Below are 17,438 nucleotides of genomic sequence, written 5' to 3'. Positions count from 1 at the left end.
CATAAGAGTCAACTCAGCACAGCTTTTCTCACAGATCCAAAGGTTTAGAAACACTTCAGACTAAGCTATCACATGTACCTCCATCCTCACATCCTGAAATTCAGGTGGCATCCTCAGCCAAAAAGGAAACAAACAGGCAGCAACACCAGTCCTGCCTGCCTTTCTGTCTCTCTCTCACAAATGATGCAAATACCCAGTTTTGAATCCTGAGAAAATTAAAAAAAAATCTGCTGAAAACTGCAGTTCAGGACAAGTGATCCCATTTCCCATAGCAATGTTTTGGCATGTGGACCCTATTCCCCATGGGTAACACCAGAGAAAGTGCAAATTAACCTGTGACCACCCTCTGGGTGCAGCTGAACTCAGAGCTCTGAGTTTTGCAGAAATTGTGGACCTATTGTGAGTCCATTCACATGAAGTAGAAGTTTAATTTAACATGGATAAATGAAGCGTGGGTGTACTGATATATTAAAAAGAATACTATTACCCAGAAAATTATAGTGGTCTCATGAGGTGGTAAAGGAAATTAAAGAAATTATATTTAGTTAAGTTATACCATTGGGGGTTTTGATAGTCTTGTTTTTGCTTTGTAATCAAGTGCAACATTATTTTATTATCATGGTTATACTATTATTACTGTGTAATCTTGCACTTGATTACAAATCAAACCCAGTGATAACTACAATAATAAAATAATGTGTTAACATAATAATCTAGCTAAACATAATAAAATAGGTGCTGTTCATCAGGCACAGCATTGCCAGCCAGTCAAGGGAGGGGACTGTCCCACTCTGCTCTCACCTTGAGCTGGGGACAGCTCTGGGTGCCACAAGAAGAGGAGACTGAGGACAGACCTCACTGGGGTCTTCAGTTCCTCATAAAGGGAGGAGGAGAGGCAGACACTGATCCCTTCTCTGGTGACCAGAGACAGGACCCAAGGAATGGCCTGAAGCCATCAGGGCAGGGTTAGGATGGAAATTAGGACAAGATTCTTCACCTGGAGGGTGGTTGGGCACTGGAAGGGGCTGCCCAGGGAAGTGAACACAGCCCCAAGCCTGAGAGATCTCGTTTGGAACAATGCTCTCAGGCACATGGTGGGATTTTTGGGGTTTCCCATACAAGGCCAGGAGGTGGACTCAATCAACCTTGAGGGTCCTTTCCAACTCATAGGATATTCCATGATTCTAAAATTCTAATTGTTGTCTAAAACTTCACAAACACAAATGAATAATATTAGTGCTATAGAACAATTAGCTTTTCCCAAAGTACAAGAGGCACCTATCCCAATATGGACTAGAAAATCGAGGAAAAATCATTATGGAAAGTAGATAAAGTATGGTGTAAAAGTTATATTTCAAGGACTTCACCCTGAAAGTTGTTTTTCCTGTATTCATGCTTGTCAACATCAACTTACTGTGTTCTATCAATCAATTAATCTTGTTCTGCTGCTGTGCATCCTGGATGGACACAGACAGTTGGATTTGAAAGAGAAAGTGACTCACTGCTCTTGGCTTCTCCTGAGTTAAAATGTAAATCTCCCTTTCTGTTAATTTCAAATTGACTGATCAGAAGAAACCAACAAAAGTCCAACTGGCAAATTCAAAATTTTACCCAACAAATCCAACAATTAGATAGTGGAGAGAGAAGTAATTCCCATTCAGAACAAGTGCAAAGGCAGAAGGGCAGAGCTCTGCTGCCTCCCAGCCCCAGCCATCAATATTCACAGGTGTCAGATATTGCATTTGCTGGGAATGTCCTTAAAGGCAGGAATGATGCATCTGACTCCATGTTCTCAGAAGGCTAATTTAATACTTTATTATACTATATTATATTAAATAATACTATAGTAACTATACTAAAGAATACAGAAAGGATACTTACAGAATGATAAAAAGATAATAATGAAAACTCATTACTCTCTCCAGAGGCCAAACACAGCTTGGTCCTGTTTGGCCAAAGAGTCCAAACAACTCCCACCAGAATCCAATAAAACAATCTCCAAACACATTCCAATGGAGCAAAACACAGGAGAAGCAAATGAGATAAGAATTGTTTTCCTTTTCTCTGAGGCTTCTCAGCTTCCCAGGAGAAAAATCCTGGGTGAAGGACTTTTTTCAGAGAATGTGAATGGCACAGTCAGACACATTTACAGGCTCCTGCATCCCAAGCCTGTCATGCAATTTCATATCTCAGCAACACCAAGACCTTTCCATGCAGCTGCTGCCTCTGATTGAGGATGGAAATAGACGTTTATAAAAACAAGCAAAACACCCCAATCTTACCAAAAATAAACATGTTGCAAAACAAATTATACATCAGAAGATGGAGAGGTGTTGGTCTGAGTAACAACTGGTCTGTCCTGATAACTCCAGCACTGCTGGAGAACTGAGGCTCCCACCAATGTGTCAACAGGAATGGAAATCAAGCCCCCCAAAAAAACAACCATGAGTCAACAGCGCCTTATCAGCCACCCTGCCTTGCCCATTAAATCCCACACCTAAGAGCTGATAGAGGAACACTTCATGTTTGTATATTACTGATTGAACTTTCTAGTCCTGAACCTTTTTCATCTAGGAAGCAAGACAGCATCTTGGGTGAGTGATTCACTCAGTGAACCCACGGCTCTCCCTGTGCTTATCAGACTGCCTGCAGGAAGAGTAAAACTTTTCCTACAAGAAAACTTGTTGCGAGCAGAAAACACAGAGTGGAAAAGTGGAATATATCTTTGAAATTAATGCATGAAACCCAAATTTTGACATAAAACGTATTTTTAATCACAGCCTAGGCTCCATGACAGGTTCATGCACAAATTCCCCTCATGCCATTAGCATCTTTAATGAGAATTTTGGCAGAATAGCCAGTAAGAATGCATTTGGTTCCTCTTGTAAATTGTTCATTCAGGAAAATATTGGATTTTGTCAATGAGGCAGTGTGCAAAATAGTGCAAGGCTGAACAACTGTCACGTGGCCCTCTTCCATCTATATAATTTTCATTTCATTTCCATGCAAGCAGATGAATTACAAAGAGCCTGTTTCCCAGCATGTGCTGATAAAACACAAAGTAGGAACTTACTGCTACTTTTACTGTTATGTGTCAGGGAAGTGAAATAACTTATGAGGGTATTTTAATGAATAATAGACAACTCTAGAACCAGAATTTCAAGGAATATGTTATGTCAATTGGATAGAGACAGTAAAATCATAATTTGCTGAGTAGAATTTAACGATATCAATTCAACTGACGGATGAGAAAGGAAGTAGAATGAAAAAGCTGAGTTAATTCTGAGTAATTACCCCAATCCTGGAAACACGAATAATTTAAACTAATGTTTTACTCTGGAATATTTGTCTTACAACATATTCAGGGGAATGGTAGAGATTTAACCTCACTTCTCTGTATTTCTTTGCCTGTTGTGTAAAGCAGCTGTCTATAGCTGTACTGGCCTGCCTAATGGCAGTGATTTCCCCCATATTTTTGAGCATAAAGGCTAAGCTGGCCCATCACATCCATCTCTTCTAAAAATGCAGCAAACTATTGATCAGGTCTTGGCATTTCACCAGCATTCAGGCTGAGCCCTCAAGGCAAGAAATTATGATATTATTGTATTGATCACATAAAGTTACCATGCATTAAAAATAAATCTTACTTATTTTCACACAGTGCTTCCCATAATATAATACAGCAGAAGCACCAGAAGTGTTGGGATGTACACAAATACACCAAACAGCAAAATGCAGATGAGGCATCCATTTATATCCAACAACAAATGTCCTGAGTGGTGAAGCAGCTTCAAGTTGTGCCATGGGAGGTTTAGGTTGGATGTTACAAAAGAATTCTTCACTGAAAGGGTGGGTGAGCATTGCAAAAGGCTGCCCAGGGAAGTGATGGAGCCACTGTCCCGCTCAGAGAGAGGAGGATGTGGTGCTCAGGGACAGGGTTTGCTGGTGCCCCTGGCTGTGGCAGGTTTATGGTTTGATTTGATGATCCCAGAGGTCTTTTCCTACCTGGATGATTCTGTGGACACAGAACAGACACTGAACAAGAAAGAGCTGTTCAAGGTGAAGCCCAGACAGAGAACACAAACACAGCTGACCAGCCTTGGGGTTCTGGGTTTTCCCTCAAGTTCCTGCTATCTGCGGGTGCAGCCAGGGAGAGGAAGCCATTTGTTCATCTTTACAGCAGACTGCAGTAGGACCATTCCTGGAAAGTGTGGCTGCTCCTTGACAAGTGTGGAGAAACACATCCTACTGACTATTTCCTCAGCCCAATTTCACTCTGCTGAGAGCAAGTTCTCAGCATGAGATAATATGTCCCAGATATTTGGTGCATGGAAGTGTTGCTAGATTTAGCTGCAGACACCTTCTAGGAAGGAAAACAAGGAGCTTGTGGGTAAGAGAGAGCAGAAGTAAAAGCAAAAACTGGTGTGGGGTGTTCAGGATGGGCAGAGTGGCTGAAGTCAATGAGATGCACTTCCCTGTCACAGCTCACCCGTGATCACAGCTTTGTCTTAAAATCTGGGTCACAAATATGATGATTCTAAGGGGGGAATATTTTATTTCTCACTTAACTAATATTAGGGTAAAGATTAGGAGGAGTTGCTGTTCTCTCAGTCAGGTGCAGGCAGCAGCTCCCTGGGCTGCTGGGACACCAGGAGTGAACATTTAACTGGGACCTTCTCCAGATGAGGAACAGAGGAACAGACAGGTCAATCTGTGTGTACAGTGACACAGACTAAAATTAACTCAATCTTGGTAAAATGTTTGCAGTTCTAGTTAAATCCTTCCTCTTGATTTTAGATTTTTAAGGATGGGGATGAAACACACCCAAGGAGGACTCTGGGTCTGTCTCACATGGCTCCTGTACCTGGAGCTGGTGCTGTTCATCCTCTCAGATGAGCTATATCTGTCTGGGTGAAACACATTACCTGTCTTCATTTTATTTGGTATCTCCATGATCTGCCTGGTGCCTTTATGAAGCACCAAATTTACTGCTGGAACCGTTTATCATCAAAGAGTCTTTCTTTTTATACATGACAATTCCGTTTTTCTCATTATCTTGTATCAATTTCTGGGTTGCTACAAAGCATGGGAGTTTATATTTCTTTTCAACTAAACTCATAAAAGTTAATTACAATGAGGAAATGCACTTACAAAACTACTCCTGGATCTAACAGGCCATTGTAATAAAAAGTAAATAAAGATTCATGCATTTTAAAGCACATTTAGCTTCACTGATCTAGAAGCAAATTGGGCATGAGAAGATTGCACTGACAGCATTAAAACTGCTGCTGTATTTAAATTGATATCAGTAAAACAGAGATCTATAAAACAGAAATGTAACTATACACACTGCAGATTTTGGGGACTTTACACTCCTGTGAGTTATAAAACCTGTTGTATCTTCCAAAAATTTTGAGCAAAAGGAGGAAATAAACACTACAATTGGATCTAAAACTTTATTTGCATTAAATAAAAACATTTAAATGAGTGCAATTCAAAATTATTCTAATGAGTCATTCTTGCACATAAAAGATTTATTTTGGTTGGGCAATTCTCAATTTCACCAAGCAAACAAGACAGACCCATCCAATTTGATGTCTAACATATGAAAAATAGCTCCCTGATTGGATGCAGCACATGAGCTGCGGGTAAACTAGAAAAAGATATGGCCTTATGTTCAACAACTGAAATAATCTGAAGTATTTTAACATTTCCCTTCACCTCTTAGGAACAGGCAGGGCAAGAGTGGATTCTGCCAGTTTCTTCTCCACATTTTTAGAGGCAGCATCCCTCTAAAAAGGAAACACCCTGAGATGCCTGGGTGATGGTTTTGCCTCTTAGGAAGTACCAAGGTGAATGAAGGCTCTGTTTTTTCACACTGCAGTGTTAGGATTTTCTACTTAAAAACTGCTTCTTGCAAGAAAGGTAAGGGGGGGTTGATTTCATAATAAGTTACCCAGAGATTTGTCCTGGCTTTCTGTTGCTACACACTAAAACACACATTTTTATCCTCAGCTTCCCAAAAGAAGACAGCTGGAAGGAAAGAGGCTCTGGAAAATGGAAGATATAACTGCAGCAGCTCAGTGATTTAATGATGCTTGCTAGCAAACAAGGACACAAGAAGTCAGAAAGTTCTTTTCAATCCTGCATTCCTGTGGGACAAGGAAACTCCCCTTGTGGTCTTTGTGTTTGCTTTTCCTTATTTGAATTATGCAGCTCAGCACAATATTTTTCTAAGGTGAGTTTGCTTCCTTTATCTTGTAAATATTTTTGGCTTCTAATCAAAACCAATGAAATTAACAAAAACCCCTCAACAATCCCAGCCAACCCAGAAGAGAGGAGTTCACTCCTTTCACAGCAGGAAAAGCAAACCCCAAGTGTCTCAGGGAGAGCCAGCCTCACCAAGCCAACATAAAGAAATGCTTCATGCCAAACCACATTAAGCAAATGGATGCCCACAAAAACACACTTCAGAATCAGGCCCTGCACAGACCAGGAGCACATTTCAGCACTGAGCTGAGTGTTCCACACTGTGCAGCTCTGGGTGACCTCAGCTCGACAAGTGCCAGCTCATTTCTCTCACCTGCATGTTCCACACAGAACTCCCACAGGAGAGTGCCTTGTGCTCTGGATGGTGGTGCTGAAGCCAAGGAACAGCAGTACCATGAAAGGAGCTGCACTGCAGCGCCAGAAGAGATTTCCTTAGGCTCAGAGGAGAGCAGCAAAACATCTCAGACCCTTCAGGCTGAGGGATGCTGCTGCAGTCATGCCAAGAGCTGCAGCCATAGCCAGGCAGGAGGAGAGTAAAGAGGTTGGAGAAGAGAGAAAATTGCCCTGGCAGAAGTCCTAGGCTCTCTGCATGTCCTGTCAATGTTCCCACTGGCTTTAGCACAGTCAGAATCTCCCCTCATGGATGTTTTAGGAGACCATTCCCCAGGTCCCGTATGCTTACAGTTATTTACCTGCAGCCACTGAGCAAAACAGAGGAGCAATCCATCTAGAAAATAAAATCTAAGGTGCTCTGTAGCATTCCTGGTTTTCAATTTTCCATATTTAAGGGGGGAAAAAAGAAAGCACTGGATGTGTCCTTTTAAATCTCAGAAACGAGGTCTCATGCTCCCATGCAGGTCAGAATAACTGCTTTTGTCCAGGCCTTTCTGCAAGAACCTCTGTCTGTGAGAGAACCTGTCAGACCCATGGGGCAAACACTGAGTCCCTGCAGAATCCCTTGGCAAGCTGTGAAAATCTGGGCTTCAGATTTTCCTGGGAAAGGCCAGGCTGAGCCCCCAGTGCTACCACATGCCAAGGCTATGGCTCACACACTCCTGACCTGCCCAGGGCCAGGCTGGGATGCTGGCACAGCCCCTCATTCCCTGATGTGGAATGCAATGGAGTGTTGCCTTATAGTGCAAGAGTTCTATTGTCATTACACTGCAAGGTTCCATATTGCCAGTTTCATACCTCCTTGATGTTTCTTGTAGGCAGCTCCTCTGGGCACTGACTCTTCCTCATCCTCACAGCAGCCATCTGACTCCAGTTCCCACCAATCCACTCTTTTATAACACTCTTCTTATTGGCTACAGCTGTGCCTGTTAACATCAGGCCTGCTCCTAATCCTTAATGACTGGCTCACCTGCAACTCTTTAGGGGGTAAGATTACTTTCTATACTACCTTTATTTACTCATATTCTATCCCCCTGCAATGGAGGGCATACCCAGGGCCTTTGGGATCTCTGCCCCTCTCTAGAGGGGATATTGATCCAAATCCAACACAATCTGACTCAAAGGGTGTGCAACCTGTACATTTTATTGCAGCCATACAATCTTCTCCAAGCTTCTCTCATGATAGAAGCTACCAGAAACAGAGGCTGCTGGAAGTGTTTGTGCTCTGCTCATCTGTGCTGGGCTGAGCAGCCTGAGCTCCATGGGCAGCAGCCTCGTCCCTGGCAGATCACAGGCTAAAAGTCCCATTAACCCACAGCAGGCAAAGGAGCTGGCTACTTAACAGCAAGAGGTTTGGCGGAGCAAAAAAAGCATGTTTACAAATGTGGAATGTTTATTGTTCTCTGATGTTTTCTCCTAATGCTGGTGGATTGACAAGATCCTCTTGTCAACAGGAACAAACACAGAGGGGACAGTAAAGAAAATCTCTGCCTGTTCCAAGAAGCCAGCCAGAGTCAGAGCTGGATGATATACAGGTGGCACAGGGTAAAGAAATAACAAGAAAGAGGCAGGTGGTAAAAAAATTAAATCGCAACAGCTCTGCCTTTTTATCTGACAGCAGAATTTGGTCTTCAGAGTCCTATAAACTAATCCTCCAAAATGTGGATAATGGCTGAGCTCAAATGAGTCACAAGGACCTGGCACAGAACTGCCAGGCCCTACCCACAGCAGTGAGCAAGGTGCCATTGAAACTCTCTCTGAAACTGGCATTGATTTATTCCAAAAATTATCTTTGCACCACAAACCCTCTGCTGCATCATCCAGAGCTCAGCAGCAGAGGAAGCAAGATCAGAGACCTAAGGCAAGGGGTCTGCTGCTTTCCTCCTGGAAATAAGAAAAGATTTGCCACGTACAAATGGCCTTGAGCAAAGGGCAAGAAGTTGTAGGGAGCAGCTCCTGTGTGAGATTGGGCACTATTGTAAATTTAGGTAACTTCGATGAGGGGGAGACTGATGAGGACAGCATCTTATCAGAAGGCTAATTTATTACTTTATGATACTATATTATATTAGAGAATACTATACTATACTAAAGAATACAGAAAGGATACTTACTGAATGCGAAAAAGATAATGATGCAAACTGGTGACTCTCTCCAGAGTCCTGACACAGCTTGGCCCTGATTGGCCAAAGAGTGAAAACAACTCACACTGGAGTTCAATCAAACAATCTCCAAACACATTCCAGATGAGCCCAACACAGGAGAAGCAAATGAGATAAGAATTGTTTTCCTTTTCTCCGAGGCCTCTCTGCCTTTCAGCTTCCCAGGAAAAAACCCCTGGGTGAAGTTCAGAGAATGTAAATGCCATAGGGCACCTGGGAGCTCAGGCAGAGCTGCTGGCAGCCCTGCCATGTGGGCATACTGAGTCCTTTCCTTGGAGGAAGGTGCTTGCTGACCACAGGAAGCAAATCCTGGTCCCCACAGGCTCCTCAGAGCTGCCCAGCTCATGGCTCACACCAACAAACTGCAGCTCCATGGCCCTGGAGTGGCTCCTGCTGCTTGGACATGCTGGGTAGAATTTGAGCTTCCCAGAAGTGTTACAGGGTTGGAAATTCATTTTCAGCATTAGAATAAATGTGAAAGTTACCAGATTTTTGCAAGAAGGAAGTTATATTAAAAATATATACTTTCAAGACAGAAATTCTAGTTTATGCCTTAAATTATAGTCTGATACACCCCGGTGATTATGGTGCTACTGGCTAAAGCTTTGATTTTTTGCAACACCATAAAGCTGGCAGAATGGGGACTTGGGCTCCACATGCTGCAAAGTATTTTCACCAGCAATGAGAATAACCCATCCCTCTTCCATCTTCCCAGGAGAAGGGCTGCAGACAGGGATACACTTCCACAGCCTCAACCAGAATTAGACAAAAGCACTCTCAACACCTTTATTTGCCATGACAAGCTCCTCAGGATGCCTCCAGAGCAGCAGCCAGAGAGATCCCCTAATTTCCCACTTTTTCACAAGACACCCATGGCAAAACAGAGCCCAGGCTCCCAGGAGCTGCAGGGGAGAGAGGCTGCCCTGGGGAGAGCAGTGGCTTCCAGAGCATCCAAGGAAGAGTAACAGCATCCATTTCCAGAAGGAAGGAGCAGAGCAGAACACCTTGAGGAACGTGACCTTCCTGCCCAGAGCTGGGCAGGGCAGGACACAACAAGGCTTTGCTGAGAGGCCAGGAGGGACATGTGCATTTATATTATATTATATTATATTATATTATATTATATTATATTATATTATATTATATTATAGTTATTAACCCCATGTCATTCACACTGCCTCAGCTAACACACATCAGTGCAGGCAAGATTCCAAAATATTCCAGCTGTCTGCAGCTGGCTTTACCCAGGAGTTGTAGCCCCAAACACTTGCTCTGACTTTGGTCCCTGCACACAGCAGAGAGCCTGGGCCAGGGTTTGGGGTGGTGGCACTCCCACATGGGGTGGGGGAAACACTCAAACCATGCTGCCAGACAAAGCTGGGGCATTGCTGACACCAGGGGCTGCCTGCTGTCCCTCCTGCTAGGGCACAGGGGTCTGAGGATGCAGCTCAGGTGACACTGCCTGCTCCTCTCAGATGTGCTCACATCCTGCTCACCATAACACTGCACATTTACCACAGCACAGAGGGCTGCTAAGGGAAGGACAGATTGTCCTGAGGGAGAGAAAAGAGCATCCATACCATCCATACAGAAGACTTATGCCAGGTCTCCATGGAATTTTTAGGAGGAATTTGCAATTCAAGCTGAGGTTTTACTAAAATCTGAATTTTTATGGGGCTGGTTCTTATTACATTAAAAGTGACAAGCTTTCTAAATCTGTCTGTACAGGTGCAGCATAAGGAGAAAAAACTGCTCAGCTACCAATAAGTACATGACCATCTGCCCAAAGAAGTGATGGCAGGTCAAGTGCTGAACACTGCTATAATTTAATCTACCAGCAGACAGACAGATCTAACACCTGCAGGTGTTAGAAATGAAGAAAAACTGCTTTCCACAAGATCCACTCTGTAGCTCTTCTTACAATATCCAAATGTAGAGACACTGTTCAAAAGACAAATACAAATCCATCTAATACTTTCACATAAGTAAAACAAACCTCCAAATGGACAACAGTCGGTTTGCAGACAGCAGAGACTTCCCTGACTTGCTTTCCTGAATTTATACAATTTATTTATGGACTGCTCCATTGCTTGCAAGTCTTGTAACCAAAATCCACTCCCAAAAGGAGGAATTCAGCAGAAAGCAAGCCAAGATATAAGCCTGACCAGGGAATTTTCCCCTGTGCCCTTCCCAGAGCAGAACCTCCCTATCAGTGCTGTCTCACCCAGCACAGCTGCAGCTCCCCATGGAGGAGGTGGAGATGACCCTTCTCCAGTTCTATGGGCTCCTCACTTTTGCATCTTTCTCAACCTGGTGAGGACCAAAGCTTCAACAGGGATTAGAAAGGTGTGTATGAGGAAGCCACTTCAGTTAAACCAACATTCCCAGACAAGAGGAACAATCAGCATGAGTGTTTTTTACATTTTACTTCATTGAAAATAAACACAAATAAATATAAATAAAATTAAAACTGCTTTAAGCACCATGTCTGCATCATGGGGTACCTGTGCCCCCATAAACAACTTAACTGCACCCATGGTTTTACACCATTTCTGCCTCCCCTTCATTCCTGGTCAGCCCTCACACATCAGGGCTAACAAGCTGGTTTTGGGGTCTTTAGCATAACTACTATAAAACTGTAACGTGCCTATAAAACAATGTCTAGCAGATTTTTCTATGAAACTAATTGAGATAAAAGGAAAGAAATGGAAAGGAGTAGAAAACATTCATGTTAATTTGCTAATATCATATAAAGTATTTATCTCAATGGAGAATGCTGCACTAGAGCCATACACAGCCTGGCTGTCAAAAAAGTCCTGGGGATGGGGCTGCTCCATGGATGAATAAGTGAAATTTTATCAGTTGGACAAAAAAAAAAATATATGTATATCACGTCCAAATGACTGCATCCACCTCATATTGGTGTCATTCTGCAAATATCAAATTTTGCTTCTCATCTTTCATAACAGAAGCAAATAAAAATCTTGAGGAGATTTTCAGACAAGACATCACTAAAACACACACATCAAAATAATGAGAAAGAATAACAAAAGGCTATAACAAGTTAAATTGCTCTGACAATTTTTGAAAGCAATTCTGCTTTAATAAGACTAGAGAGAAGATGACTTTCAAGTACCATAGAGCACTGTGGTCTTTCCTTCAAAGGGCTTTGCACTCCTCAGATAATGACACTCATCTGGCTTCCAGTCTTTATTGTCCAACATTAAAAGTATAACAAAACAAAAAAAAAAAAATTAAGTAAACTAGATAAAGAGCCAGACATAAAGTATAGATAATCTCAGATAAAATAAAAAATTACATTAAGAGGAAATTTATGTGTGTGGAGAAAATCCAGCTCTGAATATGACAATTAAAAGCTCTGAGTCAAATGTTTTTGAAGAGGGTGATGCAAATATAGGTTTAATAGATTTAATCACTGCTGAGAAAGGGTGTGGAGCAGCATTCCCTCCTCTTGACAGGTATCATCACCCTCTCAGTGCTGAGCTCTTGTGCTGATTTCAGCCCTTCAGCCTTTGACTCTCACTTGACCTGAAACCATCAGTTTTCCCCCAGTGCAAGCCAAAGCTGTGCAGGTTCCTAATGCTGTTTCCAGCAGGGAATCATCATAGGGTGCCACATTTTCAGAGGCTCTGAAAAACCCTGCAAGTTAACATTTAGCTGCCTCAAGGTATTTTACAACCAGGGACCCACATTCAATGAGGTACAGAGAGTATCCATTTAGTATTCCCCCCTCCTCTCACTCTAAGCACAATTTAAACCTTGAGTAGCAGAAAAGAAAGTGTTCTATGGATTCAGGGCACATCATACAGAGATTTCTTTCCCAACAGCAACACAGACACACCACAACTTAATCCCATTTGTCACATCAGGTAAACAGGCAGTTGTTCATGTGGAGAAAATTCAGTAGCAGGACACTCAATATCTCAGCTAAAGTTTGCTATGAATCTAATAATCTGGAAAGAGGGTAAATAATGATGTAGTAGGATTTTCAGATTTCAATTATTTAGGTTAGCTGAGGGACAAGAAAGCTTAGGCACTTGGAAAGAGAATAAATGCTGCTGGGTGAGCACAGAGTGCAGCAGCCTAAGGATCCTACTGATAGCAAAAGATAAACTCACCCTTCCTGTTGGATATAAATTTCAATGCACACACCCCAGGTCCAAGGTGTCATTGGAGAGAAAAAAAATAATCTCCTCTCTGAATTTATGACACAGATAGTGCAAGCAGTGTAGGGGTTTCCATCCACTCACACCCGAGCAGAAGAATAAAATGTAGTGGTTACTTAGCACAAATAGAAACATAACACAATTAAAACTAACAGGAATAAATAATAAATTCTGAAAGTAATGCAACTGTCAGCTGGAACTTGGTGTAGTCAAGACGCATTTAAACCCATGACTTGATCTGGTCTTTAAAATGCCTGATCATTTCCAGATACCTGAGTGTCACATCAAAGAGCTGAGCTGCCCTGCTCCCCCTCTGCAGGGAAACCAGCACCAAAGTGTGCCCCAGTGCCCAGCACATCTCCGCCACACACCACAGTGATGGCAATTATCAACAATAACAACACTGTGGGTGTAAATCTGCTCTGGCAGCTGGGGCTGGTGAATTCTGCATCCAAGAGCAGCCCCTGGCAGCTGCCTCAGCCCCGGGCACCACAAGGGGAGGGAGAGCAGAGCAGAGCAGAGCCTGCCCTGGGAGTGCAGAGGGGCTGCTGCCCACTCCTTGGCCACACTCTGGCAACTTCTGCAAGAACCCAGAAAGCTCAACATCCTCTGCAACTCAGATCAGCTGAGGGGATTCCCTTGCATTCCTGCACCAGCCCTCTCTTTCCTGCTCTCAAACCCATGACACCATATAAACCCACTGCTGCTTGTCCCTAAGTGCTCGGGGGTGAGGAGACAACCTCCACCTGCTCTCTGAAACTCCATCATGTGAGAGATACCTGATGCCTATCAATATTTTTATAAAAATACCAGTATTTTTAATTAATCAGGCATTTCTTCACTGAGATGAAACACTGTGTACATTTCTCATTTACTCTCCCCAATACATGCTTATTAATTAGCAGACTAATTTGCTTACTTCTTTAGGAACTGCATGCCAGGGAAAATGTTCTCAGCTGTCAAATGCAACCCATCGATTACTGTAAGACACTTAAGACTAATTGATAAATATAACCAAGCCCTGATTAATTGCTGCAAAATCCATCATGCTGCATTCTGCTGTCCTTCCCTTTATAATAAGACTCTTGAATTAATTTGAAACTTGATTTTCCCTTCTTTTAATTAAGAAAACCACCAAAAACCCGAAGTATTTGTGGAGGGTGTCTATTCAATTTTCTGGTTATGCTTGAAGTGAAATCTACTTCATTTACCTTATTAGCCAAAAGTAAGGAAATAGCCTACTCTGAAATTAGTTACTCTGTCAACTAGAATTTATCTTTGGGGCTGAGAGAGCTGATGTGGAAACTTGAAAGCAATTTCTTCACTCTTCTGTTTGTTATATGTATTTTTTAAGGTTTCTTTCTGATTACATAAATTAAAAGTGACTTCTACAAAATCTGGAAGAGATGTGCTGCATGCCCTTCTCAGTACAGCATATGGCAGCCTTTGAAACAGCCCAGTGTACAATTATGTAGATTGTTTGGAATGAAAAAGGTAAAAGTTACAGAGTAAAAGCGACTGAACGTTCACAGTGATGTTTCCAAGCAGTAACCCTCTCCCTGCTCAGTCCATGGCCATGCACCCCTGTTATTCTCACAAGAATTCTGCTGATGTAAGAACATTTTACTTCCACAATTTGGAGCTTAAATAGTATTTAAAAAATTATTTCACTGGGGTCCTACTGAGATCAATCCACAAGTTCCTCCTGAGGCTCATTTTTCCCCAAATTGAACTTTTCCTCCTCCTCCTCCCCTCACAAAGCCTGGAGGCAACAAGCTTTGGTCCAGCACCCAGCACTGCCCCAGCAGCCTCCTCATTCCTCAAAGCATTTCCACAAATCTTCCATGAAATTACGATTTTTGCCAAAAAATCTATGTAGTACTGTTTGTCTGTGGAGAAATGTTTGGGCTATCACAGGCAGTGCTGGTTCTCTGGCAAAAGAGGAGGATAATTACAATGCCTCTTGAAATCAGTGATATTTCCTTGCTGCTAAAAGGGTGGCATGCTTTACACCTTTAAACTACCTTAAGTAATCATTTTCTAGGCAGAACAGAAAATCCATTTCTATTAGTTTCCAAAGACCTTGAAAGTATGGATGTAGGAAGACCAGTTCCATAAATTCACCTTTTTAGAGTCACTGGCTAACACAGAATTTATGCAAGTGCAGGTCTGTCACATAATTCAGTATTTATATTCTCCCTTTCAAGCTCCAGGGAGCTGGAGTAAAATGCTAAAAATAAAATACACATGTTATAATACACACAAGATTTAGAGATGGAACTATTCTGACAGTTCAAACTAAAAGATCTTTGTGCATAAGGTCTCCATAGCTAGGCCTGTACTTAAATCACATATTGATTTAACTCACTGTAGACAAGCTATATAAGCTTTGGAATGATGTATGCTTGATCAATGTGTTTTAGAAATTAATCTCTGCCAGATGTACTCATTTAGGCAAGTGAAGAAGTCAGATAAATATCCCTACATTTTACTTTATAGGACAGTAAAACAATTACTAATCAAATTTGTAAGTAAACAACATTATTTGTTTCCAAGAAATATCAATATTAAAATACCTTTCTAAGAAAATCCGAAAACAAGACTTCAAAAATTTAAAGTTTTATCTATGAAATTCACAGATTATAAAATTGATACAAGAGTATACAAACATGATGATCAGAGATACAGAGGAGAACAAAATCCTCCTTTGAAATAGCCAGGGACGGAGACTCCTAGCACCACCCTGAACAAAGGGATCTGGAGTCTCAGCCAGATGAAAGATGTGTTTGATATTTTACTTCTTTGAAGTGCTAACAGTGGTTCCACACCTGAGTGCAGGAGTGATGCCCCACTCCATTGCAAGCACACTGACCCTGACATGGGGAGAAATAAATGTTTACAGCTCTACAGGCAGGCTTTAGAACAGAGCATTCTCCCAGATTAGAGACAGGGAAACTGAGGCACCCCCTGAAAGGCACAAGGCAAGCTGAGCTACAAATGCCAGGAGTGAAGGCTTTATCTGAATGCCAAATCTACTCATGCAAACCTCCTTTCTGATCCATGATTTTACTCAAATCCCGCTGATCCCAGCAGTGACAGCTCAAGGACAGATCCTGACCCGGCTTAGAGCTGGGCAGCTCATGAACAATAAATTAAAATTTCATTACTTTTACAATAAATAAAAGTTAATTACTTTTCTGTGAGCTTTTGTGTCCTAGCTCGGTTTTGGGACAGCCCAACCCAAGGTGAAAAGCTGCCTCTCTGTCTCAGACTCTCGCGTGGCCCCAGCAGTAAGAACTCCTCAGTGTGACATTATTCACAGGTCACTCTTGACACTGAACACCAGAGAATGAACCTCAGCACAGAGCCACGACCAAGGACACACTGACACGCCCCAGGCCACCAGCACAGGGACAATCAGGCTGCTGCAGCCTCGGGGGACTCCCTGCAAAAGCAAAAATTCAAACAAGGAGGGAAGGCACTTACCGTACAGCACTGCAATGAGCGACACGGGCATGACCAGGATACCCACCAGCATGTCTGCCACTGCCAGAGACATCAGGAAGAAGTTTGTGGCATTCTGCAACTTCTTCTCCAAGGACACAGCCATAATTACCAATATGTTCCCCCCAATGGTCAGCAGGATGACAACCAAGATCAGGAGGGCCGGCCAATTCTTCTCCCTGACGGACATCCGAGAGACTTCGCCCTTCTCAGAGGTGTTGAGAGGATCAGATGTAGGCAAACTCTGGTTCAGAGTCAAATTGCTGCTCAAGGACCAAGCCATCAGACCACCATGCAAACTGAAATCCAGTGTAACAGACACTGTTGTTAAGCTGAGCAATATTCCAGTGCTACTTAAAGTGCTCATTGTCTGGGGCTGGTTGCTCTGTCTCTTAACCGTGCCTCAGAGACGATCCCTTTTCCAAACTCCAGGTCCAAGGCAGATCACAAAACCTGAGCCAGAAAATCATTTGATCTTCCATAGTGAAGCAGAGCTTACAGAAGTTAGCGTGGAGCTCCTCTGCTTTCCTTGGGTGTGGTAGAGGATGACCATTGACCACCAGCCTCAAGGGAAAGGAGACTTTGCAATCTCCAGCTGGTTTCCAAGTTCACCATTCTGAAAAGTAAAGGAAAAGGATATTCTTCACTGAAACCACAGTAAACACAACACTTTCTTTATTCCCCATGCAACTGACATCCTTATTCTTCCCCTTCCTGCTGGCTAGGACATTCTCCAGACTGCCAGCAATTTATCTGAAGGGTACAGACTATGCCTACAATCATGGGGGAGAGAGGCAGGGAATCACATCAGTGTGCTCTGGCTGGTTAAAAGCTGATTATCACTAATTAAATGTTTTGTGAAACCTGCAAAAGCAAGTCTGAAGAGCAAAATATGTTTCAATTGATATCCACTTCACAGATA

The 17,438-nt window shown here is 42.6% G+C and overlaps 1 protein-coding gene across 1 annotated transcript in view; it reads right to left on the bottom strand.

The window, feature by feature from the left end:
* The window catches only part of HTR2C (5-hydroxytryptamine receptor 2C), a 40,182-nt gene extending 23,299 nt beyond the window's left edge, over positions 1-16,883 (bottom strand). The window contains exon 1 of the mRNA XM_058814248.1: positions 16,499-16,883. Coding sequence (XP_058670231.1) covers positions 16,499-16,883 — 385 coding nt within the window. The remainder of the gene's footprint in view (positions 1-16,498) is intronic.
* Positions 16,884-17,438: the final 555 nt, after the last annotated feature.

This window comes from Ammospiza caudacuta, chromosome 14, assembly GCF_027887145.1.
Source record: "Ammospiza caudacuta isolate bAmmCau1 chromosome 14, bAmmCau1.pri, whole genome shotgun sequence".
In the NCBI taxonomy this organism is placed as follows: Eukaryota; Metazoa; Chordata; class Aves; order Passeriformes; family Passerellidae; genus Ammospiza; species Ammospiza caudacuta.
Note: the sequence above shows the minus strand (reverse complement) of the source record. Positions and strands in the feature narration are given on the sequence as shown.